Source organism: Gigantopelta aegis, chromosome 1 (genome assembly GCF_016097555.1).
Source record: "Gigantopelta aegis isolate Gae_Host chromosome 1, Gae_host_genome, whole genome shotgun sequence".
In the NCBI taxonomy this organism is placed as follows: domain Eukaryota; kingdom Metazoa; phylum Mollusca; class Gastropoda; order Neomphalida; family Peltospiridae; genus Gigantopelta; species Gigantopelta aegis.
This window is the reverse complement of record NC_054699.1, coordinates 3,170,907-3,190,805: the sequence shown is the minus strand read 5'-3', so window position 1 is coordinate 3,190,805 and position 19,899 is coordinate 3,170,907. Positions and strand designations below refer to the sequence as shown.

Here is a 19,899-nt window from a genome sequence, read left to right as displayed (position 1 = left end):
CAAGGTATGATGGCAAATCAGTTTACTCTATTATGTGATCATATAATGGGAGATGATGATCCTCAGAGAGACATTATTTATTGATGCCTTCACCAATGACTGAAGATCATTGGACACAATAGAGAAAGGTATATGGGCAAATCAGTTGACTGCAGTATGTGATGGTACAGTGGGAGATGCCCATCCACCACCACCACCACCACCAGCAGCACCAGCAGCAGCAGGATTTCTGTATTGATGCCTACCCTATAATATGAAGTCCAAGGAGATGTATCAATGCTTCCCCTTCAATACAGTATCATCACCAGTACAAAATCATGTATAACTACTGATGCTTCTACTGGTGCTTCTCAAATACAAAATCCTTGGATATAATATAATAGATGTGACCCATTGGCATGGACAAGTTTAGATGGGATGTGGTGGCTTTACATTGTGCTTCCCCATACAAAAATCTCCACAAAAACCCACCATGTAAACAGCTAGCCAAGGCCATATACTCAACTGGTGTGTATATAGCTACTTCTGTGTTAAGTGACAAGGATGGCAGTATTCATTGCCATTGTATTTATGGAATCATATTTTTATGCAATATTTAGCACAATGTGTGTATTGCAGTCAACTGGACCTGAGTATAAAAACATCCTTGCGAAGTGTGGCATCAATTAAGTACAAAGAAGGCTGTCTGCAGTGAAGATCAAAAATGAAGAAGCAATCAGAACGATTGGAAACTGTTAAAAACCGTCTTGCGTATTAAATTATAGATGATAACAAATTGTCTTATTCATCCGGCAGCTGCTACTAATGGAACTAATTTATTTGCTCTAACCCTCACCCTTAAATCTGACGAGATAAAGACTGGAAGCTGAGTATTTTGCAAATACAGTGAAACCACTCTTAAACCAGACACCCTCGGAACCACGTAAAATGTCCGGTTTTAAGAGGTATCCAGTTTAGTGAGGTTAAGTTCTTTACTGATTTTTAAAAAAGGGACTGTGAAAAATGTCCAGTTTTGAGGGAATTCCGGTTTATAGAGGGTCCGGTTTTGAGAAGTTTTACTGTATTTTGGCTAACAAACATCGCACACCCCTCTGACATGTAGGCTGCAGTTTTCTCATCTCTCATCAGTCAGTTAGTAAAATAGGATGCTGGTCTGTGGGTAATCGTGCTAGGTGTTTAAAGAGACAAAATCTTCACTGGGAAAGCGTCAGCCGGGTAAATAATTAGTTTGTTAAAAAAAGAGAACACTTTGTTACATAATACATGTGACGTTTAAGCCAGTTTAAGCATATTAAATTAATTTATTTCAAGCAAAGTGAATACCGTTTCATCCCATCTGATCGTCAGCAAGCCATGTTCATTTCATCTTGATGTATTTAAATTACTTTGTGTCACGAGATGTGATTGTCTTGTCTGGCAAGTCTTCCAAGTGTTAGTTTCACTGCCGTCTTTGTGAAGGCAATACGACCTGCAACCACTGCAGTGAGCACTCGACATAATACCCAATATACAATGACATCATTGTTTGTGTGCTCTAAATCAATTTAGTTGGAGATAAAAAACCATTTAAAAGAGAAAGAAACACAATATGATGGTCTTAATGAGAGACGGTTGTTCATCTTAGTCATGCGCTGCGATATTCCGACAAATAATCGTATTTCAAGTGCACTTTGTTACAATGCAGGTTTCATCCCATTAATTTTTTAATTTTAGTTTTTTTGGTCTTGATTAAAGTTTAGAAAAGTTGTACAATTGTAGTGGGGTTTTTTAGTAGTATTTATGGTTTAGATATTGATGCAGATTTCATCCCATTCATTTTAATTTTGGGGATTTTTTTAATTTGATAAAAGTTTGTTAAGATGCAGGCTTCGTGCCATTAATTTTTTGTTTTTTGGTCTTGATAAAAGTTTTAAAAAGTTTTACAATTGTAGTGGTGGTGGGGGGATATGGGTAATATTTATGAGTTCAAGATGAATGCAGATTTCATCCCATTAATAAAAATTATCTTCATCTCATTAATTTTTAAAGCAATTTTTGTCTTGGTAAAAGTTTAAAACAGTTGTTCATTTGTAGTGGATTTATGGGTTCAAGATGGATGCAGATTTCATCCCATTAAAATAAAAAATTGTCTTCCTCTCATTAATTTTTAAAGCATTTTTTTCTTTCTTGATAAAAGATTAAAATGGTTGTACATTTGTAGTGGGATTATGGGTAATATTTATGGGTTCAAGATCAATGCAGATTTCATTCTATAATTTTTTGTTTGTGGTGTGTGTTTTTTTTGGTCTTGATAAAAGTTTAAAACAGTTGTATAACCATAGTGGCAGTTTTCGGTAATATTTATGGGTTTAAGAACGTATCATGAACATGTCTGTTAAAACTAATTGTCGTGCCTGTTTTAAGATAATTGTGTTGTACAGATGTGAAATGTTTCTGAAACAGAGCTGGTGGTATTCTATCTGATTTATTGTGTTCAGTCTGCAGAATTTGCTTGTTATCAGTCAGTCAGTGCTTTGACAATCCTGCTGGCTTTAAAGGATTTTAAAAACACTCCGCATAATGGCTTATATTGGTCTCACCTGGGGGACAGGACGTAGCTCAGTGGTACAGCGCTTGCTTGATGCACGGTCGATCCTGGATCGATCCCTGTTGGTGGACCCTTTGGGTTATTTCTCATTCCAGCCAGTGCACGATGACTGGTATATCAAAGGCTGTGGTATATGTTATCCTGTCTGTGGGATGGTGCATATAAAAGATCCCTTGCTGCTAATCGAAAAGAGTAGCCCATGAAGTGGTGACAGCAGGTTTCTTCTCTCAATATCGGTGTGGTCTTTAACCATATGTCAGATGCCATATAACCGTAAATAAAATGTGTTGAGTGTGTTGTTAAATAAACCATTTCCTTCCTTCCTTGTCACACCTGTACAAAGTAAAGAGGTGAGATATAGGTGTTCGTTTTCCAATTGCGACAATGACAATGGAGGGAACATCAACTTTTGTGTTAAAGTTTTGTGTTTAGATCTGTTTAGTCCTAAATAATGAAACTTGGTTTATGGTTACACCTATGGATGTTCATCATTCCTTTCTAATATGAACTATATTTACAAAGAAAACAGTTTTAAACAGGCTTGTCAAAATAAGTCGGCAACTGGCAAATTCTACTGGCATTTTAACTTTTAAAATAACTGTAGAATAAAGGAACAGACCCTACTTTCAAGCGGTGAAAATAGACACCAAGTTTGATTAATCTCCCAACCTGTAGCAACTGTGGATAAAGTTACAGTAGAGTGAAAATAGACACCAAGTTTGATTAATCTCCCAACCTGTAGCAACTGTGGATAAAGTTACAGTAGAGTGAAAATAGACACCAAGTTTGATTAATCTCCCAACCTGTAGCAACTGTGGATAAAGTTACAGTAGAGTGAAAATAGACACCAAGTTTGATTAATCTCCCAACCTGTAGCAACTGTGGATAAAGTTACAGTAGAGTGAAAATAGACACCAAGTTTGATTAATCTCCCAACCTGTAGCAACTGTGGATAAAGTTACAGTAGAGTGAAAATAGACACCAAGTTTGATTAATCTCCCAACCTGTAGCAACTGTGGATAAAGTTACAGTAGAGTGAAAATAGACACCAAGTTTGATTAATCTCCCAACCTGTAGCAACTGTGGATAAAGTTACAGTAGAGTGAAAATAGACACCAAGTTTGATTAATCTCCCAACCTGTAGCAACTGTGGATAAAGTTACAGTAGAGTGAAAATAGACACCAAGTTTGATTAATCTCCCAACCTGTAGCAACTGTGGATAAAGTTACAGTAGAGTGAAATCATAGTCGTGACATTGAAATGGGGAAATGACCTCTAAAAATAGATTAGAGCTTGTCTCCATAACTGTTACTTCTCAGAGGTAATAAAATATAATGAAAAATGCATTTTTGTAGCATTATAAACACTGAGATGACCAAAGCTGCTTCATATGTGTGAAAACAGATATTCTGAACAATGAACTATAAGTAATGCCTGATTTCAATTAATAAAAATGGCTTTGTGCAGTACTCAACTTACTGTTGGTTTCACCGTGTAACTTACTGTTGGTTTCACCGTGTAACTTACTGTTGGTTTCACCGTACCACTTACTGTTGGTTTCACTGTGTCACTTACTGTTGGTTTCACCGTGTCACTTACTGTTGGTTTCACCATGTCACTTACTGTTGGTTTCACTGTATCACTTAAACCATATCACTTACTGTTGGTTTCACCGTGTCACTTACTGTTGGTTTCACCATATCACTTACTGTTGGTTTCACCATGTCATTTACTGTTGGTTTCACCGTGTCACTTACTGTTGGTTTCACCGTGTCACTTACTGTTGGTTTCACCGTATCCTTACTGTTGGTTTCACCGTATCACTTACTGTTGTTGTTTTATTGTTGCAGATATATCCCCGATGTACAGAAAGATGGCGTTGTGAATCAGATCAACAACCCGGAGGTTGAGATTGACGTGACGAAGGCGAATAACGTCGTCTCACGCCAGATCATACAACTCAAGCTGATCACAAGTCGACTGCATAGTGCGTACAATGGACTCGACGTAGACTGGATTGATACAGGTACAGTTGTCTAATCAAATAGTCTTTAGTCTTAACAGACTGCATCTGCATCACAGTTTAAGATGGACCCGAAAAGTTAAATTAAAATAAATGAATGAATGAATGAATGAATGAATGAATGAATGAATGAATGAATGAATGAATGAATGAATGAATATAATAATATTAGCATCAGCCTCGGTGGCCTACAGGTTAAAGTTAAAAAAAAGTTTGTTTTGTTTAACGACACCACTAGAGCAGATTGATTTATTAATCATCGGCTATTGGATGTCAGACATTTGGTAATTTTGACATATAGTCTTAGAAAGGAAACCCGCTACATTTTTCCATTAGTAGTCAAGGGATCTTATATATGTACCATCCCACAGATAGGACAGCACATACCACAGCCTTTGATATACATGTCGTTGTGCACTGGCTGGAGTGAGAAATAGCCCAATGGGCCCACCGACGGGGATTGATCCTAGACTGACCATGCAGCGAGAGAGCACTTTAGCAATGGCTTAAGTCCCGCCCCTAGAGGTTAAAGAGACCGTCCTGAGTTTATTGTAAAACGTTTCTGACTGATACAGTTTTTAATGGCTAAAAATACATATATATATATATATATTCTTGTTTAGAATATCAGTGACTGTATATTCCAAGTGTTTCTGGTCGTCGTCGCCTGTGACTTTAAGAAAGCTAGATTCTGTGACTTTAAGAAATCTAGATTCTGTGACTTTAAGAAATCTAGATTATGTGACTTTAAGAAATCTAGATTCTGTGACTTTAAGAAATCTAGATTCTGTGACTTTAAGAAATCTAGATTCTGTGACTTTAAGAAATCTATTCTGTGACTTTAAGAAAGCTAGATTCTGTGTCTTTACATTCTGTGACTTTAAGAAATCTAGATTCTGTGACTTTAAAAAGCTAGATTCTGTGACTTTAAGAAATCTAGATTCTGTGTCTTTAAGAAATCTAGATTCTGTGACTTAAGAAATCTAGATTCTGTGACTTTAAAAAAGCTAGATCGATGTGATATCGTTCAGTCAGAGTGACAGTTACGTTCGTGAGTGATGTTCACATTTGGAAGAATGACAGCTTGTCAGTGAACTGGCGAACTGCTCGTCTTGGCAGACTTTTCCATAATTGAATTGTAAAATATTGATTGATATTATTTGCATCAGAAACATTCATCTTTGAAACTCGATACTGTAAATATCGGTAGTTTGGAACCATAATTTTATATCTGTTAACAGAACAGCACATACTGTTTTGTGCATGTTAACATGACAAGACATACTCTTTTGTATCTATTAACAGAACAGCACATACCATAATGTATCTATTAACAGAACATCACATGCTATTTTTATCTATTAACAGAACATCACATGCCATAATGTATCTATTAACAGAACAGCACATGCTATTTTGTATCTATTAACAGAACAGCACATACCATAATGTATCTATTAACAGAACAGCACATACCATAATGTATCTATTAACAGAACATCACATACTATTTTGTATCTATTAACAGAACCACACATACCATAATGTATCTATTAACAGAACATCACATACTATTTTGTATCTATTATAAGGGGGTGGGTTGAGATAGTGTTTATAATCTTCCCACGCCGTTAATTTTATTTTAACAACCCGTACACAGTTCTTTCACTCCATTCTCGCCATTCAATTCTTGCTGTTCTCCTCTTCTGATTTATTTTTAACAAATTTTCCAAAATAGAAGACCAAAAAAAGAAGAAGAAAAAAAAATAGAAGAAAAAAACCCGCCCTATTATTCAAACTTGGTTGCCATGGAGATATCATCAATTTCCATTTAATAAGGCGGACTTGGTGTGGAGGCCACGAAAGGGCTGGGAGGAGGCAGCGCTAGCCCCTTTGATTGATAAAGTCCTGTCACTGATACAAACTGGGAGTCTATTGATTACCGCGATATTTTTGTCATGCCTGTCGAGTCGCTGTGACATGATGCAACGCTTGAGACAGATTATTTGAAGCGAAATTGTAACGTTTGTGTCTTGCACATTTTAAAAAACCCATTAATTTAGTTTGTGTAAAAAACAATATATTTGTTTAATTGGGCTAAAAAGAAATGTTTCCTATTATTTGTTTTTATTTTGTATTAAAACATTCTGTGTATTTGTGGAGGGAGAGAGACTGAGAGAGAGACTGAGGAGGGAGGGAGAGTTAAAATTTGTTTTATTTAATGACACCGCTAGAGCACATTGATTTAATAATCATTGCCTATTGGATGTCAAACATTAGATCATTTTTGCTGGGTGGAGTGAGAAAAAAAGAAAGAAGAAAGTTGGTTCATTAGATGGTTATTTTCTGTGGCTACTTATGCCAGCACTGGCTTTTCATGCTTACAATTAAAAATGCATCTCTGTGTTTAGCAGATATGGCTGCCTTATTTTCTTAAAGGGACATACCCTAGTTTTTAAACACTAATGCATATTTTTTACTATTATAACCATTTTCGATAACTTAAATCATACTTTGCTTAGATTTTATTGTTTAGGTTATCAATTTCCGTACACTCGAAGTGTTTTTGGTCATCCTGGTGTTTTTAATATCACAAAATAAATTTCTTGTATTTTTAAAAATGCACGTGCGTCTGAGAAGTAACAGTTATGGAGTAGAGTTTAGTCTATTTTTAGAGGGTATTTCACCATTTCAAAGTCACAGACTCATGTTTTACTCAATTTTAACTTTATCCAAATGTGTTACAGGTTTGTAGATTAACTAAACTTAGTGTTAACTTTCACGGGTTTAAATAACCAGTTTCAAACATAAAGAACACCTAAAACCCACTGTTGCCATATTGCTTACCAAAACCTTAATCAATCAAAGAAAGAAAGGAAATGTTTTATTTAATGACGCACTCAACACATTTTATTTACTGTTATATGGTGTTGGTTAAGGACCACACAGATATTGAGAGAGAAAACCCACTGTCGTCACTTCATGGGCTACTCTTTTTTGATTAGCAGCATGGGATCTTTTATATGCACCACCCCACAGACAGGATAGTGCATACCATGGCCTTTGTTACACCAGTTGTTGAGCACTGGCTGGAACGAGAAATAGCTGAATGGGTCCACCGATGGGAATGGATCGATCTAGGATCGATCGTGCATTAGGCGAGTGCTGTACCACTGAGCTACGTCCCGCCTTTTAATGTATGAATTAAATTGGTGTTACAGATCATCTGTATGTTTTTGTAGAGCAGCAATTTGAGATGGCTTCATTCGTGTAGATACACAGTTCGTGTGTCCGTATTCTGTTTGGTTTCCAGGCCGTATATTCTATGAGCTTTCATGTTGTCGGCACCGACAAAATGCCCACCATCTCAAAGCAACCACAATCAATATTTTTTACATTAATAAATGAAGTTTGAATTGATTTATACTGCTGAAGAAAATGTGGTTAATGGATGTTTTGCAAATTATTCTACCAGCTAGTTGAGTGTGAAATTTGTCTTAGAGACTTGAAAAGTTCATGTTGCTGCAACTGCTAAATATATTCTATATATGGAAAATGTTAAGCATGAATGAATATTTATAATGACACCCCAGCACAGACAGATTAACCTGTTCGAGCGAGACAGACGTAAATGAATGAATGTATTGGTATGTGTTACCCTGTGGGAAGGTGCATATAAATGAATGCCTTACTAATTAATAAGAATAGTCTATGTGGTGGCAGTATATTTTTATCCCCGTCTTTGACGGGTCGTGGTGTGGTTAATCGCTTGCTTGATGCACTGTCGGTTTGGGATCAATCCCCGTCGGTAGACGTATTGGGCAATTTCTCATTCCAGCCAGTGCACCATGACTGCTATATCAAAGGCTGTGATATGTGCTATCCTGTCTGTGGGATTGTGCATATAAAAGATCCCTTGCTACTAATGGAAAAATATGCCAAAATTAAAAAATATTTGACATCCAATAGCCAATGATTAATAAATCAGTGTGCTCTAGTGGTGTCATTAAACAAAACAAAACACTTTAACTTTAACTTTGACGGGTCGTATTATGGTATGACATTGTTCGTCTGTCCATCAGTACGTATGTATGTATGTACATTATCTTTTAGTTTCCGGAGCATATCTTCCTTATCAATTCATATAGGTCACCACAACCTACTTTTTAGACATTACTGTATGTTAAAGGAAATCCTTGTCTGGGCCATATCTTTCTTATCAGTTCATATGGTATCATCAAAGCTTGCGTAGACAAGTGCAACTTGGGATGGCGGTTTGTCACGTATCATAACTAGGTCACTGTGACCTACTTTTGATGGACGTAACATGTACGTCACTGGTACTCTTGTTCAACTGTAGATGCATTCATATTTTACATTACTAAATGATATTATAATATTGTTGAGTGAGGTTATAACTCTTAACTAAAATCTAACTATAAATATATATATTTTTTAATTTTACAGACATCGATGGACTCAGTGGCAGTGGTAGTGGTATGGAGGGCAGTGGATCTGGGGGAGGTGTTATTTCTGAGGAGGAGGAGAAAGGCATCGTTAATATTGACAACCCGCCGTACACCACTGACGGGAAAGGAAAGGGTAACCGTGGCAGGGGAGGAAAAACAAAAGGTGGTCGGAGAAAACACGGCCCACATGACGAGGAAATCGACCCGGATACAGCCGTCAAGCCGAGTTCGAGCGTTCAGCAGAGCGCATCCGTGGGACTTCTTGTAACGCTTGTTGTGATTGGACAGACTGTTGTGTTGTGGCGGCAAGGGTTGCTGTGTTGAGGGGGACGTGGTCATGGAAACAACACAATGCAAGCAATACATCAACAATGTGCCTATTTATATCTCTGGTGCTGTGCTGGCAGCAGTTTGTACAAAAAATAACTGGAAAAAATAACAAGAAACCAACATAACAAAAATCCACTGTTTCGTCTGCTGGCAACTTAGACCCTCTGAACTGTAAAGTCAGTGATTTGGTTGCTATAGCAAGTTAAAACCTTTGAACTGTAAAGTCAACAATTTGATTGCTGGCAAGTTAGAACCCTTTGAACTGTGAAGTCCATGATTTTATTTCTGGCAGGTTAGACTGTTTAAACTGTTAAGTCCATGAACTGTCAAGTCCATGATTTTATTGCTGGCAAGTTTTTAGACTGTTTGAACTGTAAAGTCCATGATTTGACTGCTTACATTTTAGAATCCTTTGAACTGTAAAATCCATGATTTTATTTGAACTGTCAAATCCATGATTTGATTGCTGGCAAGTTAGACCTTTTAAACTGTAAAGTCCATGATTTAACTGCTAGTAAATTAGAACCTCTCGTGAAGTTTACAGTTTAAAGTCTGCAATTTGTCTGCTGGCAAGTTAATAGTTTTCTGTTGTAAAGTCTACAATTTGATGTCCCAAGAGTTGTCTGCTGGCAAACTCGACACTTTCTGTTGTAAAGTCTACAATCGAAAAATCGATGATTTAAGTCCATAATTTGCCTGCTGCCAAATTGGACCATCTCAGTTGAAAAGTCTGTTTTTTGTCAGCCATTTATAGTAATGAACTTCTGAAATGAAACTTTCTAACTTTATCCTGTGACAGAATTGACTTCAAGTTCTCAGGAGCACATAATTTCATGATGGGGTAAACAGTTGTCCAGGAATAAAATTGTGCAGATATTCATTCGATCCTGGTGTGTAATTTGAGTGACGAGGTGAGAGGATGGAAATATGACTGTGTTCATTCATTGTGGCTCCTAACTCAGCACAATTAGATGAGGAGTCGAGTGCTATTTTAATATGTGATGTAATGGGAACATGGCAGAACAGGAGCAAAAATACATTTTAGTCTCTGCTTGGTTTTGGTGAAAACATATTTCGTAGGAGGAAATTTGTGCCGAGAATACTGTTTGAAACAGACAGTTGTGACAAACAACTCGAGTATGCAGTATAAATGACCTCATTTATACCTCAACTTTACACACGCTGGTTGTTCTTCATACGGTCAAACTATGATGATAAGTTATGAATGGAGTTGATTGATGTGCATTTTATAGGATAAATAAACCAGAATGTGAAAAGAAAAAAAATATTAACTTTAGAGGTTTAATAATATACATACATGTATGTGCATTTATGAATTAACCTCATTTAATCTGTGGATACTGAGAGATTCACAAATTAATAGTTTGTGAGCAAAAAAACTGAACTTTTGTGTTGCGGTATTTGTGTATATTGGTGTGGCCCTTTCTCATACGAGTACAGATGTTTCGACAATCACCTTTAGCCACCTGGCAACTGAAAATAGAAGACCAGTAATCCAGTTTAGTTTTTCAATTTTTTATTAATTATCATTACTTTAACACTTATTGTACTAACACTACCTACAACATAACACATAACGTAAAGCTAATTATTCAGATTCTAAATCGGCTGATTTTTAATTCCACAATTTGATAATTTTGACCTATTAACTTTCATTCCGTTTTATTCTTTATCTTCTCTGGCAGTTTTTCATTTCAAGACCAAGGTTAAACATTCAGGGGTTTTTTTCTGTTTTTTTAATAACAGGCCAAAGAAAATATATGTGTTGTTGAAAATAAGACAGAAGTGGGTAAGGTGAGGGTTTGGAATAGTGTGAAAATTTTGAACATTTTGTTAAAGAATATAAATGTAACAATCATAAGCAGGTGAGATAATTGTACATACGTATTACATGTGTGTATTAAAAAATTACCTGCTTCTGGGGGGGCTATTTTAGCAGGTGAATTTCCATTTCACCTGTTTGGTCTTTAAAAAATAACCCCCTTTCGCCGGTTTTATTTTCGAGCCCTGACATTTTTCATAGAAGATTTAAGATGCTATTTACTAAATATGGGTGAAAGTTGAATATGGGGAATATATAATATATAGAAATAAATAGATTATTATATAAGTGGGAGTGCCATATAATTTTTATGGAAAACATTTTAGAATTGTTTTTTAAAAAATTGTTTCCGTGTTGAGTTCTCTAAATTTGTGATAATTTATTTTGCTTGTGTTTACCACTAACTAATTAATTTATTACACACATTAAGTATGACTTTATTTGCTACGCAGTTAATGTCAACAACACTGAGTGAACTGTGTTACGAATTCATTGAGTGCCATCATAATGTGACACACGCAGTAAATACATATAGTTCCCGATTATTACAAGAATGAAACTACACAAATACAACTACCACATATTACCTTATTTCCTCTAATAAGTGCCGACCTCCAATAAAAAATAAACGCCGGGCTCTCTAATAAATTTTGGGTGTCCAATAAAAGCCAGGTAGGACATCTGAAAACTGATTACTCCCTGGCATAATTTAAAATAATAATAATAACTTATTAAAATTGCTGGTCCCTTTTTATGACTTATTGTTTGAAAAAATAAAGACCGGGTCTCCAATAATCGCCGGGTCTGTGACCATTTTGAGATTAATATGCACCCGGGTGTTTATTATAGGAAATACGGTATACTTATTTTATTTTATTTTGTTGTTTTTGAATGCAACCTCATCGATACATTAATGATTTTATTTTCATAAATTACAAATTATAAGATCGCTATCTTTAAAACATAAGTTATGTTACAAGGGTACCATAACAATATTGTTATGCAGGGGTCGACATTGGCTGACATTGCTGCCAGATATTTGGTCCAGCAACTAACAAGTTGCTCTGGCCCAATCAAAACCTTCTGAACCAAGCATGGTTGATTCAAACTAATATGTGAATTTAAACATAAAATAATTGCCGGGACGACTAACAAAAAATCTCCCGGCTTGTAGTGATGTTGACCAGAAAAAAACTTGTCGGCATAGTAGTATTTCGACCCCTGCTATGACACTTGCTACAAAGACAGCATCAGATAATGTCATTTTTAATATAAGCCCGGGAACATTTTTGTTTTCAAACTTTTGATAAGTGACAGTTATTATTTTATTGCACTTTATTTGGATGAAGACTGAATTAGGTTACATTATTTTCAAAGAAATATTGTCAGATCGATAATTTTTTTTTAAAATTTTGTATCTTAATCCCTTTTTATTAACAGTCAATATTTTACTTTTATGTCTACTTAAGTTTGTGTTACATTGACTTAAGTTAGTTTTATATCTTTTATTATTTAATTTTCAGTGAGCTTTCACTGATAGCCATATAACCTGTAGTTGGCCATGTTTCAGTGGCCATATTATGAAAAAATGGCAGATACAGATGGTGTGATTTTGTTTGATCCATCACAACAAACCACATGTATGTGTCTCATAACATTAATAGGCCAAAATGTTTACACTTCAGTTTATTATTTACATTCAAGTGTTGTTGATTGGTTTGGGGGTGGGGGTGGGGGTGGGGTCTCTTCTTTTTTTTTCTTCTTTTTAATTTAATGAGAAATTAATAAACAAATTATTAAATTATTAAAAATGTTTATTCTTATTCCTGTCTCTGATTTTGTCCCCATGCATGACTTACACTTTACCGGTTCTTTTTAAAGTAATGACCAAAATGTTTGACTGGTTCTTTTTAACTTAATGGCCAAAACTGTCCCTTTTTTTTCAGCTAATGGTCAAAAGTTGTGGATTATATAATAAGATATTTTTATTATTATTATTATTTAAAATCAAAAGAAGAATAAATTTTTACTAACAGGTGGATTTTAAAATGTTTAGTAATCCATTGTACATGTACGACAGAATGTCACTATTTTAATCCATTGCTATGTAAACTTGTATATATACATGTATATATATATATTCTAATGGTTCTGATGTTATGAAAAATAAGTGTATCCAAAGAAAATACTTTTTACAAATTACTGTTGTTATTATTAGATTCGAATCAAATACAGAATACACCTATGCTTTGTAGAATCAAACTTTTTAAAAGTCGTTAGACACGAAGTTGTGTTGGATTTTTCTAGTTGCTCAGTCTTTAAAAACATTTTGTGGCAGTCAACAAACGGGCTGTTTTTTATGAGATTTTCATATATATAAATATATATAAAATAAAGCATGACTGATGCATACATATTTTGGATTACTTTTCATGTTTGTGGGGGGGGGGTAATTTTTTTTTTTTTTTTTTTTTCAATTCCAAGATGGATCTTGATGTTAAAAAACATGCATTATAATATGATGTATTTCTTGCCTGCTGGTGTGAAATACAAACAGGATTTCCGATTATTGCAGCATAGTTTGTACCGTTTCATTCTCTGTGATTTATTTAAATTTTATGTTGTGATCTGCCATGATTTTTTTTTTTTTTTTTTTTTTGATTTTTTTGTGTAACGTATATTTTGCAGTATACCTGTATTCAGTGTTAACTAGAACTAGTAGAAGTTACAAGGAGCATTAGACGACTGTGAATCATTTACCAAATCCCAATCATCATTTATATTATTCATCATAGCTGCGAGGTAATTGCAATTAATTGACCTCATCATTTCATTGGTTAAAAATACCTCAGTAGTGATATTTCTATTGGCTGGTTAGTGAGCCAAGTGCATTGGAGAACTGGATGTGATTGCATCCAGGGTAGGTGAGGGCAGATTTGGAGGGGTAGGGTGGGGTAGAGAGACGGGTGAGTATATGTAATGTCCTGTGTGTTCAGGATTTGTGTCTAACAAAGAGGCTATGTTTTATACATGTACAAATACAATATGTGTAGCCTGATGTTTTGTGGAAGAAATGTACATTTATATTTAATATTTTCTGTAGATTGTTGGGCTTTGTGTTTTTTTGTTTTTTTTCGTATTGGTGATAATGGCCAATCACTTGTAAGAATTTGTTGTATTTATCTTTTTTGAGGGTTTTTTTTCTTGTTTGTAACTGCTATACACACACAAAAAGTGGTATAGGGTTTTTCCCTAACAATTAATTAACTGCCGGCCAATTACATATTTGCGTTAATCTTTATTAAAATTATATTTTAATTTGTGTACATGTCTATACATTTTTACAGGAACTTACAGCTGTATTAGATTTCCGAAGCAAGTTTCGACCTATTTCAATTCTCATTTGTCCCAGAATTAATCATAGTTGTGGGGGATGGGAAAACATTTTTTTTTCATATATATAAATTGTTACATTTATGCATATGAACGAAAATAATGTACTAGATAAAATAATGATCACACTACTGTCAGCCACCCCACCCTCCCCCACCCCCAACCCCAGTTATGTTTTATTATTGCCCAATCCCTCAATATCTCATAATTTATGAAACTGCTATAATGACTGATTTGCAAAGTGTCATAATTTATTTATATACGCAAGAAAATGAATATTCATTAAAAATTAAGAATGCTAACTATATGTATCACAACCAGACCTTATTAGGCTGTAATATACTGAACAACAAAAGAAAAGCGAATATTAATTTTGTTTTTTCTTTAATTTATTTAAAATCATTCAGTTTGAATGTCACTTGTTTTTCGGTCTATTAAAATTACCAATGTTTTGTGGAAAAAAACCCACCCAAATTAGGCTCATTTTGAAAGTCAATTTACCAAGTCATTTTATAATGAAAAATATTTAAGTATTAAAACGTATGTATTTCATTTTTTGTTTGGTATATATGATATTAATGAGTTGTTTTGGGTGGGGTGTTTTGGGGGTGTTTTGGGGTGTTTTAACTTTTATATTGTAGCATGAATCTAATTTAATTCTTCCTCTTAAAGACTTTAAATTTGAATCTCAAGAAGCTGCTTAATCTACCTCAGTTTGTCAAAAGGGGCAAGGGTGGGGGGAGGGGGGTCATAGGTCAAAATATACACTATTCTGCTATTCTGAAATCATTCATTTTCCATATAGACTAGTAAAACAAATCTTGCAGTATTCCGTCAAGAATAGTTTCAATACTACAGGGGAAAGCGGAATTTGCATGCAATTAATCCATCTTAGCATTTTAACCTGCAATATTATTCAACGGTGTTCTGAATCTGCTGGACTTTATAGCTATAGTGTGTGCACCATAATTTAGGATGCTCCCTCCCCTTGAAATATAATGAGCCCATCCCACAAGGGAGATAATACATTCTCAGATGGAATAGTGCTTTCTCAAATGCACTATTCCTTGGAATAGTGACAATAATTAAGTTCTGACCCCTGCGATGACTTTAAAAAAAAAAAAAATAGAATCATGAAGTTTGATATATTTACTGTCAGGATGTGTGATCTGCAATGTCAGTTAGAGGTGTAAAACTTAATTAGCTAAATGATTACTAATAGGTTTGAGATTCATGCTACAGATACTAATAATAAATATCTAAAGGCATCTTAAATTTAAATAATTATTTAGGATTTTGTAGGTACTGTAATTCAGGGGGGGTATCAAGTTTATGTTCTGAGTAAAAATTATTTTGTCGCAAGACCTATGAAAATGTATTTGATGAGTGGCATAAACCTAATAGGTAACGGTAGCAATAATATTGTTTGTTTGGGAGTTTTTGGTAGGGGCTTTCAAACACTGAGGTTATTAGTGTAAATTTTTTTAGACAAAGGCATCAGAGGCAGGGTTGCCAGGCAGCACTGAACTCCCCAACTCTGAAAAAAAATGCAATTCCCTCACCCACCCCCATTAATAAATAGCTGCTGGTACCCTCTACTCTAAAGTCATTGATATCTTCCAATGACTATATTACATCTTTGCTTTTTTTTCTTTTTTCAAACCTCCTCAGCAGAATTTTTGCTATCAGAATTGGGGAATTTACTTGATTCTGCATGTAAATATATATTGAATACAAATCAGACAAAAATTGTTGTCTGTTTCTAGATCATTCAGAGTAATTGGTTTTTAATTTTAATTGAGAGTTATCTACCTTGTGTGTACCAGTTTACATTACAACTGTCCTGTTTCTGTTGATACGCTTTCCACATTGCATATAAATTAAAATCATTCTTTTAGGGATCATTTCTTTCCTGTCCTGGATGGAGCCGGTAAAAGTCGATACCTGCACCCATGACAGGCGTGTGCTACAACAGCTTGTTCTGAATGTGCACGTTAAAACCTATGACCTGACCTGACCTCATAAAATTTAATCTTGTGAACAAGGAAAGTAATTGCACAAGAAAAGAGTTTAAAATGTTGGTGGGTGCAGGTGACGTGGTTAATGTTTTAGAACATTTAGTTTATAGAGATGATATTTCTCGAGGTGGGGGGGGGGTCGATAATTTTCTATTTTAGTGCTGAAACTGTTCCATTCTTTTTGTTCTTTCATGAAAAGTTCACCATAAACATTGTCGTGGATCCTCAGGGGAGTCGCAAGCTGCCCCTAATAAACTCATATATTGTTGTTGTTTTTTAATCTTCTCATTTTTCTGGATTTTGTTTTCAAGGTCATTTTTATTACCGAGTTTTATAATTATTATTTTTTTGTCAGAATAGCAGTACCATATTTCCTCCAGTAAGCACTGGGCCTCAAATAAGCAACAGGCTTCCAATAAATGCTGGGTAAGACTGTCGAAAACTGATTAATCCCTGGCATAATTTAGGAACATTATATGGACAGATCATATTAATTTGTTCATTATTTTGTTAAAGTTTTAAAGTTTTGTTACAGTTCGAAATTAAAGTTTAAAAATAATAAAAATTGTAAATTTGTAGTGTTTAGCTTTAATTTCTAAAATTTGTTTGAAAAAAAAAAAGGCCGGGTCTTCAATAAGCACCGGTCTCCAATAAGCACCAGTCTCCAATAAGCACCAGTCTCCAATAAGCACCAGTCTCCAATAAGCACTGTGTGTGCAACCATTTTGAAATGAATAAGTTCCTGGGTGCTTATTAGAGGAAATACGGTATGCACAATTCCGTGTTTATCATATGATCAAATATATGACCAAAGACCTCTACTGCAAATGGCCCGAGTATGGTTTACATGCCAGCTTGCAATTCTTTGTTACTAGTTTTTAACAGTCGGTAAATGATATAATGCAATTTTTGTGCATTATTACCCGTTGTACACAATGGCAGTTTAAACGTTTATTTTATTGTATTTATAATACAAATGACAAATAACTGTAAATATTTGCAATGTTTCAGCTGTAGAAGAAAATTGTACTGTATTAAAAAAACAAAAAACACTGGTGTACAAATATAAATTTCTAGTCCACTAGTAAATGGGAAGAAAAAGGCAACAAACAGCAAATTTCTATTTATTGTTAATATGGGCACATGTACATAATCTGTTTAAGAATCATTTGAGTTGTATCCAGAAGTAATAGAAAATGAAAACACATGAATGCTAAATACAATGGAATATAAGCAATCGAAAAATGGAGAGAGAGAGAGAGAGAGAGAGAGAGAGAGAGAGAGAGAGAGAGAGAGAGAGAGAGAGAGAAAAGGGAGAGAGAGTACTTGATGGCAGGGAGATTAAATCTATTTTAATTGATGAAAAGGGGAAATAACCCATATTGACAGACAACAGGATAACTAATTTTTGAAAAAAAAGGGATATAACTTCATATTTTATTGTTAGTATAAAGATATTATTCATTTTTGTTTGTCAAAAAAGGTAGATAACTCTGAATATATGTTTATTATTTCTTCTATGTGTTTTGCATTCAGAGAGTAATTTTATAAAGGATACAACTCTTTAATCCAAGTGAGAGTTACTAACAGAAGTTGTGACAATACTCTTTATGAATGAAAATAAAAACTATTTGTTTTGTATACAGTGACTGTAAATGACTGTACATGTATCTGACTTATTAACACGGAAGTCTGTTAACTTCTACATAGATGATTAGTGTGTAGATACTGGTGTGTCCAAAATTAAAACAGGCTTCAACATATTATACTGTGTTCTGTCTTATTTTGTGCATTACCATGTTTTTGTGTCTTATTTTGTGCAAGGGACAGGACGTAGCCCAGTGGTAAAGCGCTCGCTTGATGTGTGGTCGGTTTGGGATCGATCCCCGTCGGTGGGCCCATTGAGCTACTTCTCGTTCCAGCCAGTGCACCACGACTGGTATATGAAAGGACGTGGTATGTGCTATTCTGTCTGTGTGATGGTGCATATAAAAGATCCCTTGCTACTAATGGAAAAATGTAGTGTGTTTCCTTTCTAAGACTATATGTCAAAATTAACAAATATTTGACATCCATTAGCTAATGATTAATAAATTGATGTACTCTGATGATGTCGTTAAACAAAACAAACTTTTACATTGTGCATTGTTTTTAAACAGAAAAAGGAAAGGAGTGTGTTGAACAACACCACTATTTAGTAATCATCGGCTATTGGATGTCAAACATTTGGTAATTTTTAGATATAGTCTTAGAGAGGTAACTTTCTACATTGTTCCATTAGTAGCAAGGGATATTTTATATCCACTCTCCCACAGACAGGATAGCTCATACATGTACCACAGCCTTTGATATACCAGTAGTGGAGCACTGGCTGGAACAGAACGAAAAATAGCCCAATGGGCCAGCAGACCACTTGTCAAGCGAGAGTGCTTTACCAGTCCACCGGGCTTTGTCGTCCCCCCCCCCCCCCCCCCCAGTCTACTGGGCTTTGTCCCACCTCCATTTTACCAGTCCACCGGGCTTTGTCCAACTCCCATGTTTGTTTTCCGACACCTTAGCATATTTTAGACCTAGGTTTATTAATGACACCACTAGAGCACAGTGATTCAGTAATCAATGGCTACTGAATGTTAATTGGTCATTCTGACACTTTGTCTAAGAGATTAAGAGTCTCCAGAAGAAACCAGCTACATTTTCCATTAGCAGCAAAGAATCTTTTGTATGTACTTTCCCATAGACAGGACACCACATACCATAGTCTTTGACATACCAATTGTAGGGTAGTGCAGGGTGGAGTGGAACAATGGATCTGCTGTGGAGGTTAAGTCCTATGAACCAATCACCTCCAGCAAGAGCACTACCGACCGAGCTATATCCTGCACTGTGGTGTCTTATTACGTCTGCATCCAAGCTACTAATGATCATGTTAGGTTGTGTTCGTAACTACAGCTCTTTGAATCAAGTTTTCTTGGGGACCCCAAAGCGTGTCCGCCAGTGTTACTCCATTTGATCTTGGGGATCTAACCTGTTGCGACACCTGCTCTAAAAAGTGACAAAGGAAACGTATTGATGCCTCTCCCGAATAAGCTAAAAGAGACCTTTATATATGCATTTTCCCCAATGCAGGACAGTGCATACCCTGTAGAGTTTCCACATTGTCCGAGATCTGTCATTTTGATCTCTGGTTCTCTTATCAAACTGTTAGTCTGAGTACTCTGCCGTTCAATAGATATAT

At 35.2% G+C, this 19,899-nt stretch overlaps 1 protein-coding gene across 1 annotated transcript in view; it reads left to right on the top strand.

Moving 5' to 3' along the window:
* LOC121369271 (glypican-6-like) overlaps positions 1-18,428 on the top strand; it is a 141,226-nt gene extending 122,798 nt beyond the window's left edge. The window contains exons 7-8 of the mRNA XM_041494237.1: positions 4,439-4,614; positions 9,079-18,428. Coding sequence (XP_041350171.1) covers positions 4,439-4,614; positions 9,079-9,404 — 502 coding nt within the window. The 3' untranslated portion in view covers positions 9,405-18,428. The remainder of the gene's footprint in view (positions 1-4,438; positions 4,615-9,078) is intronic.
* The last annotated feature ends 1,471 nt before the right edge of the window (positions 18,429-19,899 follow it).